Source organism: Podarcis muralis, chromosome 15 (assembly GCF_964188315.1).
Source record: "Podarcis muralis chromosome 15, rPodMur119.hap1.1, whole genome shotgun sequence".
Classification (NCBI taxonomy): domain Eukaryota; kingdom Metazoa; phylum Chordata; class Lepidosauria; order Squamata; family Lacertidae; genus Podarcis; species Podarcis muralis.
The window spans coordinates 36,576,921-36,604,020 of NC_135669.1; the positions used below are offsets into that span (position 1 = coordinate 36,576,921).

A 27,100-nucleotide genomic window follows, 5' to 3' on the forward strand; every position below is an offset into this window, starting at 1 on the left:
GGAAGGGACCCTCATGGTCATCTAGCCCAACCCCCCTGCAGTGCCATCAGTCCTGCTTAGCAGCATTTTCTCCCAAAATTAAGAACATCAAACAGAGCAATATTTTGCCAGCTTTTTTATTTTTTATAAGAATAGCATTTTCTACTGTCTTAGAAATTGAAGGCATGGAGTTGTGGGGCTTATCAAGAAACTCTACAAACCTTTGCATATAGCTGGATGCAAACATGTATGAAGCCAGAGATAAAACACATCCAGATTAAAAGCCAAAGGAACTAACTATTTAGGGGAGAAAGCTCCTTCCACCTGCTTTCACAAGTGCTTCTGTGCTTTTGGGGGGTCTTTTCCCCCCCTTTGGACCATGTGAATTGTTTAACATGGCTGCAACTAACTGCAACCCTTGCAAATGTGGTGGTTTAATGGGTTGATATACATTTTCCAGAACCATCTAACTTCATCGTCCCACAAGTGGCCAAGCAGATGTCTTTGGGAAGGAACAAGCAGGGAATGAAAGCAATAACCCTCCATGTTTTGTTGCTCCCCTGTAATCAGTATTCTGTGGCACAGTGCCAGTAAATGTACAGGTTCTGTTTTGTTATTGTGCCTAATAAGCTCATCTTCCTCCATGAATTTGTCTGATCCCCTAAGCTTGGGTCCGTCTTGTGGCAGCCAGTGCCATGCTCACACACATTCTGTCAATTACTCTGCCAGGAAGCCACTGCTGTAATCATCAGTGGATGACCTTGACGAACAGGTTTGTGTTAAGAGGCACAATCCTCAGGATATGCATGATCCAACATCAACCAAGAGCACAAAGCAGGCACAAGCACTGAACTATCCGGTGAAGCATCCTGAGCAAGTTTCCCTCCTTACATTATTTCTTCAGGGAAATAACTTCTTGCTTACAAGAAGTTCTCAAGAGTTTATGAAAACCAAAAAATCACACCCTCCTCTCTGGTCTGCCACCATTCTGATTATCTGTGGAGTCAGGGTGCTCAACAAAGGCATGGCCAGAAACCACAGCCCAGCTGAGAAATGAATGTCAGAGGGAGTGGCGCTGGTTAAAGTGCAGCAGCTCCCCCATAACAACAACAACAACAACAACAACAACAACAACAACAACAACAACAACAACAACAACAACAACAACAACTTTACTTAAACAAGTTGTGTGCCCTATAAGTTAAGGGAAGAGGTTAATCTCAAAAATTAAAGGAAGTGCAAACAGATGCTATATGCAACGTTGAAGTTCTGGGGTCTCAGAGAGTCCAGGAATACTGGAGATTGTAAAAGGCAGGAGAATAGCAGAACGTCAGAACTGGTAATTGGATTATCTTCTTGGTTAAGAGGCCACAGTGGAGGCATTACCACCCTCTGTGCTTGGGGGAATTTGGGGTTATTTGTGGAACTAATTTGTGCTGGAGCCAAATGTAGCCCCTGAAGCAGTTGCACGGATAAGATTCCAATTCACTGGTGCTTGGGTTTTGGGGTCTTTTAGTTCATTAAGAGTTCTGCCTAATTCATACTCCCACAGCTTCACTACACAGCTCTCTCATAAGGAAGTGAAACACATCTCCCTAATGACTGCTGTATAACAAGGCTGCTTTGCATATCCAGGTCCTCCTTCTTACCTTTTGGGGGAAAGAGTTTTTAATGAGGTTGACGGGTATGCCAGCACTCCTTTCATCAAGCCCCATTTTCAATTACGCGTACAATGAGATTACAACCAGGACTTTATTTGAATGAGATTTGGGGAAATGAAATGTAGGGCCTCAAGTGGGTACTTTGGTTAAGGCAGACAAAATTCTACGCTTTTACAGCGTGATTGGTAGGCCTAAAGGGTACTTAGGAGATTAGCATATATTTAAATGGTTCAGTCAGAGTCGCTTATATGATCTGAAGAAATAGCACAGTATTTATAGATCACACCAAGATAGCTATTCCTCCTTCAAAACCTACAAAGTAAGAGCTGAATTAGGAGTTTCAATTATTTCAAAAAGAGTTGGGTCAAATGCCTTAAGGCGGGTAGACATACACTTCCGTTACAAAGAAAGCCTAAACGCCATCACTTAACATTTAGGTAGTATAAACTGCATGCTTGTTGTCGTAGGGAGCATGGAACACAGAAGCAGCACTGCTGTTTCTACCGAAAGCCTGTATTATTCAAATAAGGTCAGCAGGATAAAACATGGAAGAGGAAGACAGGAAAGTACAGATGAGGTGAGGATAAACTGGTAGCAAATGACACATTACTAGCAAGGCCATGGCAGTCCAGGCAAGGCTTTGCAAGAAGCAGAATCAAGTAAGTGCTAAACAACACTGTCTCACAAGAAATGTGCTTAAAAGCGCACCTAAATATTATACCAAGATGGAATTGTTTAGAAATCCTAAATAATCTGAAAACAAGAACTGCAGATGGTATAAAAACTTCTGTTAGAAAGAGAATTCCTATACGGGACTGCTCTTGCATTTTCCACAGTCCTTTGGTAAGGTTTCTATGTCCATGTGATATTTTGGCCTGTATGTGATGAAATATGGCTGGAGTTGCCACTGAAGAAATTTATAGTACCCATTTTAACCTCTCCCAAATCTGAGTTTTTTATTGGAGCCTTTAGTTTTTGCTGCAAGTGTAAAACATGTTGATTTCAGAATGTATTATATACGTTACACATAGCTAGAACTATTCCAGAGGAATTCCCCAATTAAAGGTGATCGACGAGGTCCTTTCTAGAACAGTTAAAGACTATAGGCTTGGATTAAGGAATGGGTTTTCTTTTAATGAGATAGGCCGTGTGAAGTTAATAACTACAATGTGATAGGATAGATATCCTTCATGCTTTTTAGTTTCAAGGACAATGTGACATGGTGCAAAGGTTTATAGACATGTAAGAGCTTCTTTCTTCAGGCAATGTCCCACCTAGTCCAGCATCCTATTCTCTGTGACCAACCAGATGCCTGTGGAAAGCATGCAAGCAGACCTGAGCGCAACAGCACTCTGCCCACCTGTGATTCCCAGCACCTGGAATTCAGAGGCAACAGTGCCTGACAGTGTAGGTGGAACACGGCCATTGTGGCTAGTAGTGAATATCTTGGTCCATTTGCCTTGCATTCTCAATGTACAGACCTCAAGTAAAGATAGGTGGGAAATTAACAATTCCACAAACTTGGTTAACTTAACAGTCACTGATAGTAGAAGCTTAAGTAGCCATTCAGGTTAATTGCAGAGATTTGTGAGCATTCCATTCCATTCCATTACCTCTATTTGGAAAGTTACTGCATATATGACAGAAAGGTTAATCAGGAGCATCACACAAGGAATACGAAGTCTGTACTCACCACATCAAGCTCTGCTTCCTTTTTAAAAACAGAGTATGCCTCTTCATAGCCATTAGAACGAAGGTAATCTGCTATCGCTCGATTTCTAAATGAAGTGAGATTTAGGTCTTTAATTAATATTCTTTTTATAATTAATTCTGTAGAAATTTCTCTCCCCCTCCCATCCACAAAGCTATGTACCCAAACATGCTTGACTGGAACAAGTAAAAGAACAAGTAAAAGAATACCTCCTTCCCTTTTTCTTTGAACTAATGGCTATTTCTCTTTTGGATATTGTGCACAACGGTTTATTGAACTTTCTGGTGGTCCTTATAACTTTCCTCCATACTCGTTGTAGTATAAAAAAAGGTTTTTCACGTGCTGTAGGATAATAGTTATCTGCTGCCAGGACACTGATTGGGAAAAGCATTCTTGTTGTTTTGCCTTAACTTCTCAGATGCTTTATAGACCATGGTATAATCTTGGACCACCTAATAGGAATGGGAAAATTTGCTGCGGTTCCCTTGTGGTTAGGTGAGTTTTCTACTGTTGTGCCAGGGGGCAGGGGAGATAGAACATCCTCTTCTGACCAATGCAAATAATCCCAGGGGCTTTTCCTATTACTCAAATATCTAGACGTTGCTAACTGGAGGTGGTTGTCCAAGGATCCAGAGTTTACCATCATCAGTGTGCTGATGAAATTCAATTATGCTTCTCCTTTTTCTTAAATCCCACTGCGGCAGTGGAAACCCTGAATCATTGCTTGGAACCAGTAATGAGCTGGCTGAGAAACAATAAACTGAAACTCAACCCAGGTGTGACAGAAGTGGTGGGGAGTGTAGGATTTTTTGATCAAGTAATTAGTGAACAGGACCTGGACAGTGGCATATGCATCCTTGAACTGCTGATCCACAGAATGGGGCTTCTCTAGGATTCCTAAGAGGTGGCTGTGGCCCAGAGTGCCGCCTTCTTCACAAAGTGCGCCAGCTGTACCCTTGCCTTGATAAGGGATACATGCCCTATCACTCTAATGCACTCTGTGCAAATCTGCATTTGAAGAGAATTCAAAAGCTTCAACAGGTCAAAAATGCCAGCATCTGTATTTGTAACTGGTACACTCTGCAAGGACCACACAACACCCCAAGAGATCTATGTTGGTTACCTGTTTCCATCTTCAATTTTAAGTGCTGGCTTTGACCCTAAAAAGTCTTACTTAGCATTAATATCTGAAGCAACATTCCCTCCCATATCCTTTATTTCTTTTCTTTCTTTCTTTTTTTGTCTCATCATCAAACCTTTTATTGGCATCACATACAAACATCCATAGTAAATCAATACAGAATTACCACCTCCCCTTCATTTGTCAAATGAAAAGAGGCAAAAAAAATCTAACATTACATCTCTAGGTCTCCGGGGAGATCAGGCGTCTGCAATGTGTTTCTGCGACAAAAAACCAAATACAGATATTTAGCCACTAATTTGGTGAGCTCCTGATCATTCCCCATTAATAGAAAATGTATGACCTCCAACTCTGGTTTCCATTTGGGAATGCAGCGTTGTTCTAGAAACTGCTGGCGGAGATCAGCATATAGTTTACATTTAAGAACCATGTGAGTAAGAGTTTCCATCAGGTGATCTTCACAGGGGCAAATTCTTTCTCCTTCCACCATTCCCGAGAACCTACCCCAAAGGAGGTTTGATGGGTTTGAATTAAACCTGGCCATCAAAAATGCCCTTCTTTCTTGAGGGATAAGCAGAAATTCAAGATAATTATAATTAGTTTCATGTGCCCAAGAAAGCTGAAAGTAAAGAGGGGAACATGTTTTCTCTGCTGCTGCTGTTAGTTCCTGGCATTCAATGTCCCACAACCTCGTTTTTATTATAGCCTTGGCAGATGGTGGAGGCATCGATCACAAAAGTTCCATTGACAGTCCAAGGTGCTGTATCTTCATGTTAAACTGTTGTAGCCCTGGGGAAAGAAAGGGGTCTGACAAGACCACCGAAGAAAGGATCTTTATCTAATGTGGGGTAGATGTTTAACCAACATAGAAGAAATCTCGCCCAGGCAACGGTCTCTACCTTGTGTTGACCTCCCTCTAGACACAAGGCTGCATAGGGTACACAACGTGGGACAGCAAAAATCTTAAAAAGGAAAGCTGCCTGCACTAGTTCTACCAGTTGGGTAAACCCTGGCAGCCAGACTGGAATTCCATAGAGCAACTGAGCTATTATTTTGGTGTTGAGGACCTTGAGGGCAGAGGGGATATGCGAATTACCTCTTGTTATGAAAAATCGCATTATGGCCTGCATAGACATCTTACTGGCATTCGCCGCCGTTGCACGGTGCAAAGACCATAGAAGCCTATGATGGAATGTAATTCCCAGATAGTTAAATTCAAATACCTGCTGGATGGGTTTTCCACCAAGTACCCTGCTATAGCTCTTGCGTGAATTCCCAAAAACCATTATTTTGGTTTTATCAAAGTTCATGCATAATTTCATTCTGGACAGATAGTCAACACAGGAATTTAACAATTGTTTTAGGCCAATTCTTGTCCATAAAAGCAAAATCATGTCATCTGTGTATAGGAGAATGGGGATGCTTGATGCATTGAGTTTTGGGTTATCCACCTGTTTTAGTGAAGAAGTGAGGTCATTAAGAAAAAGATTAAAAAGAGAGGGAGCGAGTACACAGCCCTGCTTTACTCCTCTGTTTATAATGACAGGATCTGTCATTACATTCCCTGGTGTTGTTCTTATATGACAGGTGTTCTTTGTATAAAGCTTTTTGATCAAGTATAGTCATCTAGGTTCTAGGCCCATTGTCTCCAATTTGGTCCATAACAGCCCCGTCAATAGTGTCCAAAGAAGCCTTGATATCTAGGAAGGCCACACAAAGACATTCTTTATGAAGCTGCATATACTTAGCGGCTAAGTGAGATAACACCATGCAGTTGCATAAAGTGGATTTCCCTGGCCTAAGCCCTGCCTGCTCTTGGACCTATGATGTTATTTTCATCAAGCCAAGTAGTTTATTTAGCAAATGTTTAGCGCACAATTTCCCGATGTTTGACAATAGACATTGGCCGATAGTTGGATGGCAGCTTTTTGTCACCCTTTTTAAAGATTGGGATAATTATAGATTGCTGCCATGAGTTAGGCATGATACCAGCTCTATCTATCACAGTGAACAGATCCGCTAGTATCAGAGCCCACCACTCTGACTTGGCTTTGATCAATTCAGAGGGAATAGCATCAGGGCTGGCAGCCTTTCCTGCTTTCATCTGATCAATTAAACTTGTAACTTCGGTAATGGAGACAGGGGGCCACTCATTCGCGAAAGTAAAAATGGCATAGTCCTGACTTTTCCAAGATGGTGGCCGAGACAGCAGCCTAGGCAGAGCTCCTGCCTTCAATAAAGCTTTTAAGTAGTTTTTAGCTACTTCCTGATTCTAATCTCACATTTTTAACGTCTTACTGGCTGTCTCATCGCCTCTCCTTGTTTTTAGTTTATTGTTTTATTGTTTTAACGCTCAAACTGATTTACCACAACAATGAACGCCCGATGAAACCTGACTCTGTAACTGACTTGCAGTTTTGTCTACTGACTAAAATTTTCCATCCCCAGTTCAGAAACCGAACAAATCGTAAGTAGCGAGGATTGTTTTGGATTGTTCCGGGGGTCTTGACCCTGCCCTGATGCCCAAGAAAAAGCAGTTGTGCCAAGCCACTTGACCAGATCCAAATCTAAACAACTAAGTTTGACTGACTTCTCGGAATGGATAACTCCCAAAATAGCAAAGGGGCTACTGATGATGGGCTAGGAACAAGTTCGGAAGTCCAAACGGCGGAGGGAGATAATCTCCATGGCGGTGACAAACAATCCCTAGATAGTTCCAATCCCCAGCAGTTAGACAGTGAATGGGAAGATCCCCCCAAACAGCTAAAAGGCCTTAGATCAAAAGGTTCAAAGAAAAACAGACCTACAGGAAAGCCCACAAAGATTAAAGCAACCCAAGCAGCTCAAAGTAACAGCCCATACCGCCATTCAAATAACATCTCAAAAGCTAACTAATCTGCCTGGAGCAACAGAGGAGTTATTTACTGGAGAATTGTTAAGCTTGATTGGTGAGCAAAGCCTTCTCACTGGAAGGTCTCTAGCGTTGATCGTCTGGAAGTTGGAGAGCATTGAGGATTGTGTGGCGAGGGGTCAGAAGGAGGGGAGCCTGGTGCGGTCCCCTGATCCCCAGGGGAAGAATGATGAGAATGCTCAACCAAGCAGGCTGGAGCCCTTCAATTCATCAAGGAAGAGCACCCAAGATGCTCAGACAAAATTCTGGCCCTGGAACGTGACCAATGGCCCACACCCCACTAGAAAGTGTTTGCAGTTGGATCAGATAGTTTTGATCATCCGAAATAATTAGAAGAACAAAGGGTGCTGGATTACCAGACCAAGAGTTTGTTCTTCCTTATCTGATCTACTGCGATTAGACTTAGGCTCTTTGGAGCTAAAAATGATAGAAAAATTGCTGAGCCACCCAAACGTAATAAAACTGCTTCTCAAATTTCATAGCCATGCCATTGTCCTGCTGCTTCCCAAAATATGTGTCTTTTTAAGTCGATTTCACATTTCAATTAGAAGGGTGTTTGCAGACTTAGACGCTGTGCCTTTATTTTTGTGTGTGTCACACACCCCTACATTCACAGAACGGTGCAAAAAAAATAAAACAAGTAGGAATTTAATCAAAAAAATCAATGAATCAAAATTACAACATAGAAAGCAACATCTTAAAAACAAACAGTACAAAAATAGAAAAACTTGTCAAAGCCCTACTACTCCCCTCCAAAATATTGGTAGGAGTCAGGTCCTTACTTCTTGTTTAAAATACGAAATGGAAACATGCACCTCAGTGGAGAGTTGCATATACTCAGAGCCCTGCCCCAGATCCCAGACCTCCTATCTCATCCAAAAAAGGAACCAACGGGAAGGCCTCACTTGCCGATCTAAAGAGATGAACAGATCGGTAAGGGAGAATGAGCTCTTTCAAATCCTTAGGGGTCCCAGGTAATTTAGGTCTTAACTCAATGTAACCACCTTGGATGACACCTTGGGTGTCATCAGCATTATTTTCTGACACCTCAAACCAAATCCTTCAATGACTGCTTCCAGCAACTTCATATAAATAATAAAAAGCTGGTTACAAGACACTCCTCTATACATTAGGACCATCCAGAGTCTCCTTTGCAAATGTTCCTGCTATCTGAGGTACTGTGTGTGGTCATATGATCTAGACCAGCATTCACCCACTTGGTGCCTTCCAAATGTTTTGTTGACTGCAACTCATCACCTGTGGCCATTGGCCATTCCAGCCAGGGGCTAATGATTGTTGGGAGTCTGAAAGACCCAAATGGCACCAAGATGGTGAAGGCTGATCTAGTCGCTTCTTGGCAGTGATATGGCAGTTATGAACTTCCTACCCCAAAAATTTCCCTTGGCAACTTCTTTCAGCCTTTTGAAGGCAGGATGAAAACCTTTCCACTTCAGAGAGCTTTTAGCAGAGTTGCAAAGCTGGCTTAAACTCTCTTCTCTGGTGTTTTAAGAACAATGGACAAGCAGGGAGCTAAGATGAGAGTGGTTCAATTGAACCTCTCTTCAAATTGGCCTGAAATAAATCAAACAAAGCTAACATGCATCACCAGCGATAAGGCCACCTGGAACCTAAGCCTATTTACTACAGAGGTCCCAGTACAATAACTGTTGGAAGGAAGTGCCTTCTGGCCCAGAATCTGCTCCTTGTTGGATGGAGCAGAGATCATGAAGCATCTGCATCTCTAAATGTCAACGGGAGAATGAGAATATCCCCATTCTTAAAGTCAATTTGTGCTACAATTGATTTTTCCCTTTTATTTACTTTTTAAAAAATTGCTCATGCTCTCTTTCTCTCTTTCTCTCTCTCTCTCTCTCTCTCTCTCTCTCTCTCTAAATGAAGGCCCTTAGTTTAATTATTCAGTGGAACAAATATAACTCATTCGCAGGGACTGAAAATTTTGGGCTTTCCCTGTGATGGAGGTGTGTGTGTGTGTGTGTGTCCCAATTCACAATCACATTAAACCTTAGTTTATTTTAAACTATGCTTTAAGATGAACAAGCAAATCATGCTTCACTCCTTTCTTCAGTTTTCTAGGGAGGAAATAAAACACAGAGACATTAGAACAACATGCACCACCAGAACATTACTGGTTCACTTCAACTCAGAGTTTAAGAACTGCATTGCATTGGCTTGGCAGGTTCAGATCTAACAGGATGCATAAGTCTAATCTAAGCTGTGGTTTAAAGCAGGTGAAAGAAAACTGTGGCCCTTCATATGTTGCTGGACTCCCAACTCCCAATATCTTGCTGGAGGTTGGGAGTTCAACAACATCCAGAAGCCCACTGGTTAGCAACCTCTGGTTTAAAACAACATGAGTATTGGCCTTTCTACTACTCATTTACTATTGCTTTTTATAATGACTAGGTCATGGGTAGGCAAACTAAGGCCCGGGGGCCAGATCTGGCCTAATCGCCTTCTAAATCCGGCCCACGGACAGTCCGGGAATCAGCATGTTTTTACACAAGTAGAATGCGCCCTATTATTTAAAATGCATCTCTGGGTTATTTGTGGGGCGTAGGAATTCGTTCATTTTTTTCCCCTTCAAAATATAGTCCAGCTCCCCACAACGTCTGAAGGACAGTGGACCGGCCCCCTGCTGACAAAGTCTGCTGACCCCTGAACTAGGTTCATAGGAGGGTGCCAACAGACTTGCAAAAAAACCACCAACTCACTTATCACATACAAGTTAGAGGAACATTAATCTAATGGCATCTTCACAGCTCTGTCCTCCTGTCATGCAAGTAACATGCGCACGAGGATGTCAGCAAAACCTGCACTGCACTGGCCTGACATCTTCAGATGCACCCTTGCTGCGCAGTAACAGGATGCACAAGTTCCTTGTGTTTGTTGTTGCTCTGCAACGTCACACCTGCTAATTTGAGGCAGCCCCACCCATACCAGATGGAACAAGAACAAAATGAATCTCTCAAATATATAAATGGCTAACAAGCCAACTTGTTAACTCTGAGAGCCAGTGTGGTGTAGTGGGTTAGAGTATCAAATTAGGATTTTGGAGATCAGGGTTCAAATACCCACTTGGCCACAAAGTTCACTGGGCGACCTTGGGGACCAGTCACTGCTCTTAGCTTAGCTTACCTCACCTCACAGGGTTGGATCTGATGATTAGATGGGTGCCAGAACCGTGTATACCACCCTGAGCTCCTTGGAGAAAAGGTGGGATATGCATTCAATAAAAACTGTCACTTTGGGGACTTCGTTGTCCTTGTTTTGGCTATATCACCAAGTTGCACACAGGTGTTGCTGGTCTACAGGGGCATTTTCATTGCCAAGTGTTGACAGACATGGGCTAGAATAATAATATTCATTTACAGAGGTGATTGCCAAACAGGACCAGTGGTCAGGGATGATGGGAATTGTGGTCCCAAAACAGCTGGAGGGCCAAGTTTGGTCATCACTGATTTACAGGGTCAAAATCAAACGTTGGAAGTACTTTACAGACATTTTCAAGTATTCCTTAAAATACTGGACTATTCTATAGGCTGGTTATCTCTCATCCCAAATTGCAGGAAGGGGAATAAGAGCCTATGGGGGAGCTGCTTGCCTAAGGTGTGCTCATTGCTGAATTGGTCTAATAAATCCCACCTTATATCTGTATCTGGTCACAGCAGGGTTGACTAAATTCTGCAAGGCTTGGAGGCAATCACTATTTCTTAAAACGAAAGACCAGGAAACAGAAGTTAACCTTGACACACAGCATCACCAATCCCAGGAAGAGCAGTGTAAGGGGTTCTGCAGTTATGGAGCACGTGCACTTACACACTGTGATAACATAACACAGCCCAAAGACATGCAGCAACGAACTGTTATGCCTGATCTTTACATGCAGCAAAAATGAAGTGGCAGAATGGACTATTTTCATTTCAGATTGCGGCCAGATCAATTTCTGAATGTTTCGCTGTATTAAAAAATGCTCTGAAATCAAAACACTAATAGCACAGGGTATCCCTGGTACCTGGTACCCTGGTACCCTAGGTAACTTTTACCTGGAAGACACTTAGCACACAGGAGAGCAATGAGAAGTGGCATTTCTTCCCACCTCATTCTCCTGCATGCGTAGACCATGACTCCAGTTCAACTCCTGAAAACAATTTTAGTTTCTGTTACAAGCAAAAGTGTGGGCAGGCTATTCAACCACACCTTCATTAAAATGCTGTAGTCATCAGAGGCACTGTGCAGGCTAGGAGTCACCTTCCCTTGTAAACAGGTATGTGGGTGTGGGTGTAAAAATACACTAATTTGTGGAAGGCACAGAACTTTGTTTCTCTTTTTAAACAAAATCTTGCAGAGATAGTGTTGAAAGTGTGGGTACAAGGCTTCAGGCTCTGCATAGCTTTCTGCTCCTCCTCATGACTGCCAGCAGAACCATTACTAGACGATGTTTTTAATCAATGAAATCAATCGTGGAGATATAAATTTAGCATTTGTCACATAATTTGTCATCCTATTTGCAGATGTTATGCAGTTAAAACTTCAGAACACACAGTCTTTATTCCAACCATTTGTAGTTGTTTTTGAGCTACCATGTGACCAAGAATGAGCAAAGCAAGGAGTCAATTTAACAGCAGCAGACATCACAATGCTGGCACATGCTCCAGAGATTAGCATGCATGTCAGTGCAAGCATCAGATATTGACCCCTGCAGTGATGAGGACAAAAGAGACACCCTTGTTCTAACAGATGGTGCTCTGACAGTCAAGGTAGACTGTGGCCTAAATGAAAGGGACCTGGCATTTACTTGGCTGGCTGAAGCAGGACAATATTTGTCAGCAGATCAGTTAGCAATTAACTGACCAGTTAACTGTTCAAATACTGCTGAAAGATCACCTTGCCAGCATTACAAGTTTGCTTGACATACAGTGTTAAGTTCTTGGAACGCCATAAGTATCTTAACAGGAGTATCAAATAATTTTGTCTACTGCCCAACTCATGCAGAAAGAGAAAAGCAGTGCCCTTTGTGAGCAAGTGCTCTCAGCCTCAGTGAATCCTTATCTTGCTTATCCAGTTAATAGAACTCAAACACATTCTACTCACTAAATGCTCTCCTTGGAATATGCAAGCCAACTCTGCCCAAAACCCCCCAAATACAGAAAAATGTGCACCAGCAACTGCAATAGATGTACATTTACGGAAAATAAACCCTTCCTCAAGAGAGCATTACAATTATTTATTCTTATCACAAACTTTTGTTAGCAACATAGAAACCATATTCTGCAGACTGGGACTGGGTATATTATAGCCATACTTTGAAAACTGTAACAGTTCCTACCCATTTTCAGGCCCAACTGAGAAGAGCTGGTTTTGACCTGTAAAGCCCTTCGCAGGTCAGGACTGGGAACGTTAAGAAACATCTCACTCCATATATTATCTAACAGGTGCTTTCCCCACCCAAGGTCTTTCCAGTAGTGGCACCCCTGTTGTGGTACACTCTCCACAGAAGTTCCACCTGGCACCTTTCTTACTGTCCTTTCAGCAGCAAGTAAAGAAAGACCTTCTTACTTTCCTGTGCATTTTAGATGTCATTTTAATCCTGCATTTATAACTTTGAAGCTTTTAAGATAAATTTGGTATTCAAGTTAGAACAGGCATAGGCAAACTTGGCCCTCCAGATGTTTTGGGACTACAACTCCCATCATCCCTGACCACTGGTTCTGTTAGCTAGGTTTGATGGGAGTTGTAGTCCCAAAACATCTGGAGGGCTGAGTTTGCCTATGCCTGAGTTAGAATAAAACAATTTTGTAAACAGTCCTATCACTATAGCTGAAGTGTGGGGTCAAAATATTTAGAAATAAAAACATATTAGATATTGTACAAGCAAAACACTCATGTTCCAGACCACAATCTCACAATATAAAAAACCTGGAGCAAATGACAGGCAGATAGGGAAGAAAAGCAGGGAGTCAGGAATGTACTCAGGCTTATCTGTATAGGTTTCTGACAGGTCTGTGTTTCTTTTTATAAAGAATGTATGTCCAACCAATCAAGGGCACTAAGGATGGTCTACAATAAAACAAAAATTTCATCCTTATACATATTAACAGCATCGACAATCATTAGAACAGCAGCAGGAGGAACAAAATGCTCAGTCCAGATTGAAGACTTGGCAAAGACAGCCCTCTGAGCAGTAAAAATAAACCTGAAAAGAACTGGGCTTGCCACCGATTTCTTGTAAGGACCTTCTGTAGCATGAGTAAGGAACCTCCAGAATGTGAGGTAACTGGGTCCCAATTTGGCCTGCAAGGCAATTTCTCCCAAGCCATTCCCACCTGTCCCACTCCTGATATCCCATGGCATCAACTGTGGAACAGCCCATAACCACAGCTTCAAAGTTAACAGAAGCATATCAGACATGTGCTTACAAAGCCTGCCAAGTTGAGTAGGAAGATTTTTTTTTCCCAGAATACAAATTCCATCCTATTCCCACCCATCTCTCAAAAAAACAAATTAACATCATGGCCAGCACACTGCTTAGCTCCAGAATTTGGAGGATCCCACAAAATTACTAAACCCATTTCTTCATTTTTGTTTTGTGGCCAGATCTATTTTTTTAATTATTTTTAAAAAACTAATGTCTAGTGCATTCTTATTAAGATGCCCACAGAAAGCTTTAAAATTGGTTAAGAAAACATGATCGCGTCCGATCCATAACAGCCAACTGAAAGCAAGGTAAGATTAATATTCTTGAGCTACTTACAGTTCATCTCGTTGCCTCTGTGACAGCACCATTGTGGCTGTGATGTCAAGTTAACGTGATTCAGCTGTCTCCTCCTCGTCAAGCAGCTTGGGATTCTGGGATCCACAATTCAGTCTGCCACAAAGTGGCTTCAACCCAAAGGACAATGTGTCTCCACAAGTAAACTCTACCAAGCAGACCGGATGCATTCAACAAGGAAGATTCATTCCATCTAGAAAATGCAAGAGTTTGTGCAATTATTGCTATGAACAACTTCGGCAACACTGAAGTACTGACTACTCATGTTATTTTTATTTATTTGTTGAAAACATTTATAAACTGCTTAATAAGTTTTTAAAAAAACTCTTATGCAGTGTACAATATTCTATTAAAGGACAATTACAGCCTATAGCTAATAAAACATAAAAGCATCTAACACACAGCTAATAAAACATAGTTAATAAAACATAAAAGCATCTAACACAGAAAAAAGAGTAAGTTCAAACACATTAAACAGGGGCTGATTCCATACCGGGGCAGAAAAGTAAGTCTTGTTGGTAGAAGCTGGGAAAATTAAGGGTTGCATATAATTTGGTCATCCATCGTAACAAAGAGAAAAGCAACAACTATGCAGAGTGCAGAAAATGTAATAAATACTTTTGCAATTCCACTAGGGTCGGCCCTTAGAATGGGGACCAACCTTTAGCTCCATCCTGCCATATGAAATTCACTATTTTGTTTTATTTTTACTAGAGGTGGCCACCTTGCTCCTCATCCTCTTTCTTTCTCTCAGTTTGTGGACACATGCCAAACTTTGTATTGGCTTTGTACTGGTTTAATCGCTTGATGAGGTGCAAATTAGTTTGCTAGAGACCCTTAGTTCCCTTCCCACAGAACATCAGTTCCAGGCAGGGGTCTCCAAGAAGAAGAAACAACTGTAAAAACAGTCAGTCCTATAGCATTAAAATGTTCTCTCTTCCTCTTAAAATATTTTTAAAACTGAAAACGGTATTGACACCACTAATACAATTCAATACAAATTAGGGAGCAGCCAAAACCCAGTGAACTACAGACAATAGTCCAATAACATTATTACTACATTCAACATGCAAAAAATTAACAGGCGGGTTACAGGGTACCATAGTGACCCAAGAACTCAAGTCATTTCTGTACTCAGAGTTAACGGCTATGATTGAACACTTCTCCACTTCTTTATGGGGTACAGACAGGACAGCTCAGTCAATAGAGCATAAGACTCAATCTCAGGGCCATGGATTCAACCCTCTGCGGGTAAAAAAAGATTCCTGTATTGCAGGGGGTTGGACTAGATTACCCTTGTGATTCCTTTCAACTGTACGTTTCTATGATTCTATGAAAAGGCATTTACTTTTACATTATTTTTTTATGTTGTCACTGTCTCTCCTACGAAATCTGAAGCCTTGATGACACCAGAATGGCAGGGTTACTTTGCCAAACTGCCACACACTCAATCCATAGAACCTCTCCAAGGCCAGTCCTACAAAAACAACTATCAATGAAACATTTAAAGAGAGAATTGTGATCATCAACTATTTTCAGGTGATCAAGTGCAGCAAAGAGTTTAAAACACCAGACTGAAGTGGTACAACTCAAGACACAGGTTTACTACACACCTCAATGAAACTAGTCCATACCAACTTTCCTTGGTGGTATAAAGGTGGCATTTTGGGGAGAAGAGTTTAATGCAGTGCTTTTTTGCTTAAAAAAAATGTTTAGGGGTACTCTCATTTTCCTACTCATATTGAAACACTGCCCCTCAATGAGGCCAAACTTAGATTGACAAAATGTTTAGGGGTATGCATACCCCCGTGTACCCCCAGAAAAAATCACTGGTTTAATGCATAGCAATATTCAAGCAACAGCACAACAAAATGATTTTTTAAAAAAAGAAAACACAACCTTAAGTATCTACACAAAGTGTTAACTTTGCCATGAGCTCACTAGATGGCTTTACTTACCCCATATGCATTAGGATAATACTGACCCACCTAAAGCTCTGCCTAAATCAGGGGTCTGCAACCTTTAAGACAAAAAGAGCCACTTGGACCCGTTTCCGAAGAAAAAAAAACTGGGAGCCGCAAAACCGGGAAGGTGACGTCAGGACGGTGCGTGACTAACGCACGCACCGCCCCCATGCGACGTCACAGCCAGTACAGCGCCCGCCACAGTGGGGAGTGTCGGGGCCCACAATGTGCCTCCTCCCCTCACTAGTATCCGCCCCAGAGCCGCGGCAAAGGTGTAAAAGAGCCACATGCGGCTCCGGAGCCGCGGGTTGCAGACCCCTGGCCTAAATGCTATTTTTAAAATGGTCAATGAGGAAGGAAGAGCTGCTCAATATCAACTTGAGATACTTCGTGCATCCTGTTTTAAGTATATAGTCCGCTTGTGAAGTAAGCCCACAACTTATGCGGGGGCTTACATTCCAGGATCTCGCCTAAAGCCAAAATTGCATATACAGTGGTACCTCAGGTTACATACGCTTCAGGTTACAGACTCCACTAACCCAGAAATAGTGCTTCAGGTTAAGAACTTTGCTTCAGGATGAGAACAGAAATTGTGCTCTGGCGGCGCAGCAGCAGCAGAAGGCCCTAAAGTGGTGCTTCAGGTTAAGAACAGTTTCAGGTTAAGAACAGACCTCCAGAACGAATTAAGTACTTAACCTGAGGTACCACTGTAGTCAAAACACATTGGGTTCAATGGCATGTGGGATTGCCAAAGTCTTTTTTCTGCAGGCACCTGCCCCCCCCCTTTTAAATTACCAAGCACATGAAGCTGAAAGCGCACAAGTTAAATGCCAGTAAGTTGCACGCTTACTGTATCTACATAGTTTTTCATAAAACTTGGCTATCAAACTAGAGTTGGTAAATATGAAACACTTGAGATTTTTCCTGGAATTTTGCACACAGAAAGCAATTCAGCTCCTCAAGAATTTTAGCATTCTTTTACAGATGCTAACTTCATTAGAGTTCTCATTGGCACTACTTTGGAGACTCTTATTTTATTCCCCAAACATGAGAAGTCATGAACATATAAAGATTCTTAGCAGAGCTTGCATGGGATGGGATGGACTCTTTCACCTATGATAACAATTTGCTATCATTTTAGGAGTCAGACAGAATATTATTTGTTGTTGTTGACCTCACACACACACACACACAGTGCCTCTTCTCTCAACTGGCATCATTCCGCTGCTGCAGTTCTCAGCGAGGACAAATGTGCCATTCCGACAAAGAGCTGCCTCTATGATCTTAGAAGGAATCCAAGTACTGCAGGTGTTGCTGCTGTGTAAACAGCAGTGTCGTCATCCTGCACAGTGCCAGAAGCACTGCCTGGTTGTTATGTATGTACTCTGACAAGAAGTTCTGCATGCCACAAGTCACTAGTAGCAACCAAAGCTACAAAGGCAATCGAAATAAATTAGATCCAGGAAAAGAGGTCAAAGTGCATTAAAAACAAACTCCTACCAGATAACATTTGCAGCCTCCCTGTTTTAAAAGAACCGCCAGAAGGATCTACCATATCCACTCATTGCTTTCACTACCTGGGCCAGGTCAGGTGGTCCCTCCCCAGGATTTTGGAACCAACTGCCTATAAGAACAGCAACTATCTGCTGTGAGGATGATGGTATCAACTGGGCCCCTGAGAACCTACCTGCAGCAGTGGGAGGAATAAGTCACCGGCCTATGAAGCTAGGCTGACCAGGCCCCACCCTGTAAGGGAGCCTTTCCCAACACAGTGCCCTTCAGATGTTTTAGACTGCAACTCCTATAAGCCCCAGGCAACATCTGTCAGGGAAGGTGGTTGTAAAGTCAACAACTTCTGTCTGCATTACAGTCACTTCCAAGATGGTGTGACTCATTAAGACCTAATTTGTTTTTGACTATAAGCAGCTCGTTTCCCTTCAAGCTGGTCATTGCAAGAACTTTTTATCAGGAGCCTGGTGTCATTTTTCTCTTCCCTCCCCATCACTTTATTCTTTTGTGTCACATCTTTTCAGATTCTAAGCCTGAAGGTAGGGACTGTGTTGTTTTTATTACTTACTCTTAAGCCATTCAAGGAAGGGGTATAAATGCTGTAACTAGTAAGTATTTCCCCAAAATCACAAACAAGAAAGTCTGGAAGTCTGCATCATAATTCTGAAACAGAAGCAGAAAGAATGTCTGCCATAATTTATGCACATTAAACCAGTCTACACTTAAGAACTAATGCATGACTCCTACTGAATTCCATCTGATGATCCTAAATTTCTCATTTTTCTACATGAGGAGGAGGACTAGAAGAATGCTTATAAGCTGGAGGTTGGAATTCTAATGGCAGCAAATCAATATTTTGTTGGGATACTAACAGTCTCAAACCGAATCCAATATTACTTGATTCCAAAGGGATTTACATTGTCTTGAACAACAGCCACTCTTGCTGAATAATAAACTGCATTTGAAAGTAAGGAGGCTTTCAAAATGAAGAGTCAGCCGTTTTAAAAAGATGCAAATCAATTTTATGAGCTTAAGCAGCTTTTTTGATCCTACCGGATATTCTGCACTCCATGCCAAGCAGAGTAAGACCACCATCCAGTGATATTCTTTAATCTTTTTGCAAGGTGCTTCTTAACCTTGAAGCAAATCTATTTCAACCTTCATTCTAAACATAGAGCTGGAGAGGTTATTGTAAGTCACAGAATCCAACCCATGCTAGATTTGGCCTAGCCAGGGAGGACCCCCCAAAATCAGCTGTTTTAACTCCTTTCTCTCTGTCAGAGGCCCAAGCAAAGAACCTTGCACTCAAAGACCTGCCACAACCTTCCATATTTCATTATCACCATGGTTAAGATAGAGGATCCATCAAAATCAAGTTGTAATCGCCCTACAACAGTATACCTAAATGAAATATCCTCTTCTGCCTCTAAGTAAAGTGGTTGGGGGGAAAACAACGTGAGTTGAGTTAAAAAAACAACGGTGAGTTAAATGGCACTTATGTGCATGCATGTTTCCTTGTCCTCTTCAAATGGGATCTTTCCTCAGGATAAGTGAACAAGTACGTACAAAGCACAACAAAAAATGGCTTTCCTAGGTGAAAGGAAGTTTGCTACCCTTTATAAAGCAAGAGACAATAATACAAATCAGATCGTTTTTGTTTCCTCTCAGCTGTGGCCCACATTGTTATCCATTCACACAACTCACTGGGAAGCTACTGAGAGTGGAGCCACTGCCTCTCTGCCTAGGTCCACTCCAACGTTACCATCAGGACCCATTTCCTTCTGCAAGGCTAAAGCACACAGTACAGAGATCAGCTTTGTACATATATCAAATAAATTCTCAGAAATTACAAATAACTATCCTGCTTCTTTTAGGATTATCTGATTGTATACAGAGTACAAAACATCACTGTTGGTGTTGAAAGCCTGGGAGTTCATGAACCCGAGTCTTTTCTTAACAGATAGCTACTTATCTAAAATGAGAGCTGAAAATTATTTTCAGATCCAAAAGGCCTGTATCAAATTTTTTTAATGGAAGATAGAATCATTTTTTTCCAGCCTAGCATGCAGGCACCTAGAAATCCAATACAAGTAGCTTTGATTTTGAAGAAATTTAGTTTCAAGTAGAAATAAGAGTTTGATTTTGATACCTGACATTTGCTTTTTTCCAGCTTAGGTTTTGATTTTCAAAATAACAATGATAGAATATAATGTACAAAGGGCTGCAGATCCATGGTAGAGCACATGCTCTGTGCAGAGAACATCCAAGGTTGAATTCCCAGTATCTCCCAAAAGGGCTGGTAGAGACTGCTGGTCAGAAACACCCTGAAGACCCACTGCCAGTTAGTGTAGACAGTAATGAACTAGAAGGACCAAAGGTCTGAAATAGTGTAAGGCAGCTTCCTGTATTCCCAAAAGCGCAATTTCTATCAAATGAACAGAGGCAGAGGAAAAAATAATGTTGGACAATACAGCGGCATGCCATGTGTGATAGGGCTGCCATATTCCGAGGATCAAAAACCCAGACACACATACCCCACCATCGGGACACACACACCCCACCATCCCGCATCTCCCTCGCTCACCCCCTCACTGCCTCTGACCCCTTCCTCGCTGGCCTGCTCCCTCTTCCTTCCCCTGTCTTACCTTTCCTGTCTTTGGCCTCCTGCTCATGATGGGAGGCTGAGCTGCCCCAGAAAAGCCAAACAAGGCCTGGCAGCCGCCGGGACCAGCACAGGGCCTAGCACAGCCCTGGGAAGGCCACTCCAGACCACCCCACTTCCTGTTCCGGAACAAAGTGCCTTCTGGGCATGCACGTGCCCCACAAAAAAAACCAAAAACATAATTAATTAATTAACTAACTAACAAATTAATTAATTAATTAACTAACAAACAAACAAACAAACAAACAGACCCCTGACATTTAATCCAAATGCAAAAATCTGCCCGGATAGGGGTGCTGGCCCCCAAAATACAGACATGTCTGGGAAATCCCAGACGTATGGCAACCCTAATGCATGACAACTAGAGTGTATTGTATTTTACGACTTCCCTGGTCACCACTGGTTCCATACAGCAAAGTGCATGGAATTCACTCCAAGCAAGTAGGCAGAGTGGGGAAGTAGGGAGAGATCAGTTTTTTCCTGTGACATCACAATGCGCTTCTAAAGTACAAAATTTACTTGTTTAAAAATACTCATTGCTTATTGGCTTTTCTTCACCTGAATTTGATTGCTGTTTAAATTCCTCACAGAGAGTTTACTGTGGTAGATGTGCAACCTATATGGAATCAAATCGCATTGAACCAAAGATGGTTCTAACATGAACATTTCCCTTTAAAGCAAATGCACTTCCTAATAATTATAGAAACACACAGTTGTGTCTAAATAGAATTACCATGGTGCATTAGCTGCTATTTATATGCTAATACCAAGAGAGACTAAGGACCCTGACCTTTTGATCTGGTTAAAGTGCATTTACTCCACATGGATGGCTATCCACACACAACAAGTGTCAGTAGGTAGATTTCCTAGTCAACCAAACTAGGGTTAGATAGAACTCTTATGGACAGTGCAGCTTCACCAGAGTTGCCACTTCCATAGAACTCCCTGACACAGTAACCACATTCGGACACAAAGCTAAACCAGGGGCTTAATGCCACAGGAACAAAAATTGGCCTCCCAGGTACACATGCTCCCTTCAATTTTCATGAGCAGCACTGCATGAGTTCAGAAATTTTTGCTTCTGCTTTTAGTTAAGTGTAGCTTATAATTTCATCCAAACCAGGAACTGTGGTTAACATTAACTAGGGTTACTTTCAGAAAGCCAGCTTCATACCCTGTGATTTGAAATTGGCTTGTTTTGAGACTAAACATAGCTAACTGCAGTTGGTTGGTTGCTTGGTTTGGATAGAAAGTGCTGCACAGAAGGAGCCCAATAGCCTAGGATGACTATACCTGATCATAATAGTGCTAAACCATGGTGGCTCTAAACAAGATAAGAATGCTGCAGACTGCCTGTGTATCTTAAAAGACAAGCAAGCAGGCTAGTACGCCTTTTGTGACTTAATTTTTGAAAACTTTTATGCAGGACTAGATTCATGGTTGTCAACATTTTAACCACTACGTACTAAAACAAATACTCACACTCTTACAAAGTTACTGTGTGGGAAAGTTAGAAATCTTTTAAGCATTCATCACCAAAAATCCAGACACCAAAGCTGCTTCCATGCAAGAATGCAATGCTTCTCAGCGCTAATACAGTGGTACCTCGGGTTACATACGCTTAAGGTTACATACACTTCAGGTTACAGACTCCGCTAACCCAGAAATAGTACCTCGGGTTAAGAACTTTGCTTCAGAATTAGAACAGACATTAAAACTTCCCGAAACAATCGATGAACAGAGCTAAGCCTTAATTTGTGACCTGAGTATCACATACAACAGGAAGCTGAGGAAAATCATTAGATGTTAGATTTTCAAATAGAAAAAAAATTCTGTATCAGCCACTTGCCCCTATGGGAGAAGTGCAATATAAATGCAATGAATTTAAAAAAATTAAAAAATGTCAAAAAGCATTCATACCCAAGCTTGTTTTAGGTTTTTATTCTATGCTGTCCCAAAGGCTTAGTTACAACACATCCAAGCTAAAATATAAATACAGAAACAGCAAGATCAAATCAAATTTCTAAAAACCTACTCAATGTAACCTTAGCTTGGCCAGTAAGTGCCCACCTTACAATTTTTCCTGGAAAATGTTTGATGAAATGTTGTATTCCTGTTGGAATAGCTAGGATATTACCAATTTTCATACCACCTTCCATAAGTAGATCCAAACACAGCTAATGTATCCTATATTTTCATCATAATACAGCCAAGAACCAGGGGTGTCAAGAGGATTTTAAGGGTGCAGTGCACTGTATGTTGATTGCATCCTCTGCTATGTTAGCAAGAAATGGCACACACTTACATATGCTTTGTGACATAATTTTAGCAACATTATTTGTTTGCTACTTAATTGTAAATAAAGCCTCTAAGCGGTTTATAAAAATATATACATCGGGATACCTAATAAACATCAATGTTAAAACAAGTTTCTTAAATAAATAAATACATAAAATCAAGCATTAAAAATAGAGGCTAAAATTACATAAGAAAATGCACACTGGCATATCTGGATAGGCTTGGCTAAACAAAAAACAGCTAGCAAATTTATATCATTTCTTGTAGATGGGGTGAAGGGCCCAAAAGCAAATCAGGGCCCCAAACTGTTTTTCCGTGTTTAAAAGGTCTTAACCAACAGTTGTTAAAGGCTCAACATCCCTGCTCAAACCAGCTCTAAAATCATATAAAGAACTTTCATGGTTTCATGAGGTGTGTAAAGCAGTTTATGTTACCAGTGACATCTCTCATCAGCTGAACTCTCACCAGCAGAAATACATACATTCTGTTGCAAGAGCAGACGCGGTATTTTAAGTGGTAGGCTAGAGTAGGGGTCAAAAGATCAAGATTTGAAGCAGCCAAGATTCAGGTGCCCATGCTAGGATAAATTCAAGAGTAAACTGTTTAAAAGAAAGCAGTGTAGTCTAACAGCATTTACCGAACATCAGCATGAGTCAAGCTGCCTTTTGTGTTTTTTGAGCAAAACCAATTTGAGCCTTGAATATACACAAACAGATCCATTTAAGTGTCTATTCCAGCAAAAAAATCAAAGGCACACAACCCATTTCCCCATATGAGTGGGCGATCTATATATAAAGCCTCTGCACATTACTGCTCCCATCTACTTAACAGCGCTCATGCACACACACTGTATTTCTATATATATAAAAACCCCAACACAAAGAACGCTAACACCAGATGACATTTAGGTGGGCAGAGTACTGTTGCACTCAGGTCCTGCTTGCAAGCTTCCCATAGGAAATTGGTTGGCCACTGTGAGAACAGGATGCTGGACTAGAAGGGACATTGGCCTGATCCAACAGGCTCTTGTTACGTTTTTTTAATAAGCTTGTTTCGTCTTACGCAGGTTTTATTCCAGCTCGTAACACTGGGCTGTGCGTATGTGTGTCATAAAAAATTCTCTAATAAAAAGACTGATTTGTATTGCCTTTGGTTTTACTTGCTCTCCAATCAACCCCAGCCATGGAGAGCCACTTGGAAATTCACCTGGTCCACCCCAATTAATATTTATTGTGGCGAGTGCTTTTCTGAGGTGTCTAAAACGGAAACATTTTTTAAATCCAACCATCTTGGTGCTTTTTTAAGCTACATGATGTCTCTTAAACCTGTCCAGCTTAATTATATATCCCAGAACAATTCTATGTTAAGGAGTTCAGTAAGAAAAGTGTTCATCTAGCCTTTGTGCTGCCATTTCTTACTCTCGTACATCTCTTTTAGAAAAAGAAAAAGGAAGAAAAAAACAGTCACAAGAACACATCCACCTACTTCTGGCTATCTTCATTTCAGTTATAGCCGTTTCATCTTTCACTTTTGATATTAATACACGGCTAACTTAATCTTTCATATAGATAAAAGTACAGCAAAGAGTGCCAACAATGCGGTCAAAGGTTTGATTGCTGGCCACTACCATAAAACAACGGGAAAGTTGTAAACAAATGTCCAAGTGTAGCAGGAACATTTTATCTGCCTTGCCTGCTCATAACACATAAAAAGTATGTTTCTAAAATTCACTTCAGAGAGGACTATAGGGATTAATATTTACCTTGGGGAGTGAGATGACCTTTCCTGCCTGTTTGTTAAGGTTTCGACCTAATACTAGATTGTTTAGGTGCTTGGGGTTCCTCTTTCTTATTCTGTTGAGTAGGGCCCCGAACTTTGGTCTTAAAGTCCTGCCCTGAAAGCACCACTGAGAGCAGTGGTTTACAAACTTCTTTTCTCCACAAACCACTTGCTAATTATTTATTTTGCCCGTTTTAGCAATTGTAATGAGCTGTGCTAGAGTCTGTATGATTTTTTATTGTGTATTTATTTATTATTAGATATTGTATTTTATTGCATTCCATAGAATTCAAATTCTAGTATAGTAAAATACAATAGAAGAAATTTAAAAAGCAATTCAGTACAATTAAATATCCATATGAATACATAATGGGATAGATTTGCTGTCTCCCAGCTTCAACTGGAAATCCACAGGCACACTGTGGAGAACCTGAATGAAGCTCGCAGACCATTGGTGGTCCACAGACCCGTCTGGAAACCTCTGTCTTGGCAGCTAGATAACTCAGTTGGTTAGCACGTGGTGCTGATAACGCCAAGGTTGCAGGTTTTATCATTCTATGATTCAAGATCCATCAGAGTAGTTGGCAGGGTTACTGAAAGGGGTATATTGCTGTACTGGTCCCAGAGCCGCATGGGACCCAGACCGAGTCCTTTAAAAAGTAAATCTCTAGCCCACTCTACTAAAGTTTCAAGCACAATGGAAAAGCTATAAAGAGCACCTGGTAGTAATTCTACAGCCTGCTTGAATGTTTTGCTCAAAAAGCAACTTATTAGGATAAAGTCAATACTGCTCAGTCTGTTGTAAGGAAGGCCTGACCGGGTACTAAAGTGTCAAGATGGCTGAAATGCTTTTGATCTGGCCGTTTTTCTTCCCATGTGCTTTGTTCTCAGTCTCCTTCCAAAGTTCCTAACTAGGATCGGTTCTTTAAAGGCAGCTTCCTGTCTACATTTTTAGATCTTATTTTCTGTCTTCATGGCACCGGCATTATGCAAAGAGATACTACAAGTGCAAGAGGCAGAATATTATGTTTTCAGTAATGCCACCAAACAGCAGACATTTTTCACGAGTAACATACAGAGATTTACTACTAAAAATTAATGTAGTATCCCACTATCACTCAGTGCTATACAAGCAGTGAACTTAAAATTCATGTGCAGATTTTGCACAGTTTAAGCAATGAGTTAAAGGTTTTCAGAACAGGGTAACAGAAAATAATCAACCACCTCATGGGACCACTTTCCACACATTATTCTTATCAATTTAAAAATTCAAGTCCACCTACAGAAATTAAGCTAGATAAAAAGAAAAAGGTTTTCCAATTGAAATTCAAATTATAAAAAGTAGATGTTAATTTGGTGTGTGTGTTAAATTCTGTGCTGGAAAAATGTTTTCAAACCAGAGACTAACATCAGGTATTTGGATCAGTGGTGCATTCTGGAAACTTGTTCAGCTCTTGCTTCTTGACTGCCTCAGTTGAACGTCATGTAGAAGAAACGGCACATGAAAAGCTGAGAAGTTAGTTTCTATTTATCCCAAGTTTTTAGCTTTCTAGAAGTCTATTGTATTTCTATTTCAAAACTGGGGGTCTTTTCAACCTGGACCAAACAAAACATTTCACCAAACAAGAAATGTTAGTTATGCAAACATTTTCAAGAATATAAAGTAACATACAAATTTAGGATGGTTAGTTGTCTGCAACACTGATATGTTTGTGTGTTATTAAAGAATCCAGTATTACAAAGCTTGCTCAATACCCAAATGCACCATTAGTCCTCATTGGCCACTGTAGTTCCACCTTGGTTTCCACTAAAGGTGGTATTTAAAAACAACAACCCTATGACAGCAATATTGTACATAACAACCTGGGATTAAGAGCCACTGAACTGAGAAAGGCTACTTCAGAGTAAGTATGTGTAGTGTCAGACTATGGATCACCTTTATTTCAACCCATTTTTACAAGAATCTATCTGAGGTTCTCTTGAGATGGGACCAGATTATCAAGTTGTAAACTGCTCAGGGAGAATTTACAGGATATTTCCTTTGTAAAAAAAATTATCCACCAAGACAAGCAACTCTCCCATCATGGATTTGTTATATGCATCACTTTTTTTACAAAATAAAATTACTTTTAAATATCTATCTGTTTCACTAGCATTTATGAGGTAAAGGGATTTTGCTCCTTTAAGCAAGAATTCTCTGTAAAAATGTTCACAAAGTTTACTTTCAAGCACCTGCACCTCCTTCTCCCTTTTGCTTTTCCATTATGATCCCATTAATGCATTCAGTAATCACGGGATACAATTTCATGTACATAAATGTAAATGCTGCTTTAGATCCCAATTCTACTAGGAACTAAACTAAAGCCTTGATCTCTTGTAAGGAGTGATGAAGCCGCCATTATTTTAAAAAGTAATCTTACTTCTCCCCTTTTAAACACTCACACAGAATTGTCTTAAGTTCCTGTTCACAATATAAGGACCGGGGTGGGTGGGTGGGTATTTTGGCACAGTAGTTTTGAATGCATATTGACCCCCAAAAATGGAGAAAAACACAGTAAAATATGGTCTCAAAAAACTCCATATGCTTAAAAACTAACATTAAAACTGGGTCCCTCTCATAAGCATGATATAAAAATGCAAATACATAACTAAGTATTTTCAGACATGGGGAGGGGAGCAAGATATTCTCATCTTC

At 41.0% G+C, this 27,100-nt stretch overlaps 1 protein-coding gene across 2 annotated transcripts in view; it reads right to left on the reverse strand.

The window, feature by feature from the left end:
* The window catches only part of PAFAH1B1 (platelet activating factor acetylhydrolase 1b regulatory subunit 1), a 54,683-nt gene that overhangs the window by 15,477 nt on the left and 12,106 nt on the right, over positions 1 to 27,100 (reverse strand). The window contains exons 2-4 of one of the 2 annotated variants that reach the window (XM_028708656.2): positions 14,176 to 14,386; positions 4,711 to 4,752; positions 3,334 to 3,418 (exon numbers count right to left, since the gene is read on the reverse strand). In XM_028708656.2, the coding sequence (XP_028564489.1) occupies positions 3,334 to 3,418; positions 4,711 to 4,752; positions 14,176 to 14,207 (159 nt within the window). In that variant the 5' untranslated portion in view covers positions 14,208 to 14,386. The remainder of the gene's footprint in view (positions 1 to 3,333; positions 3,419 to 4,710; positions 4,753 to 14,175; positions 14,387 to 27,100) is intronic. The other variant, XM_028708657.2, reaches the window with a different exon arrangement.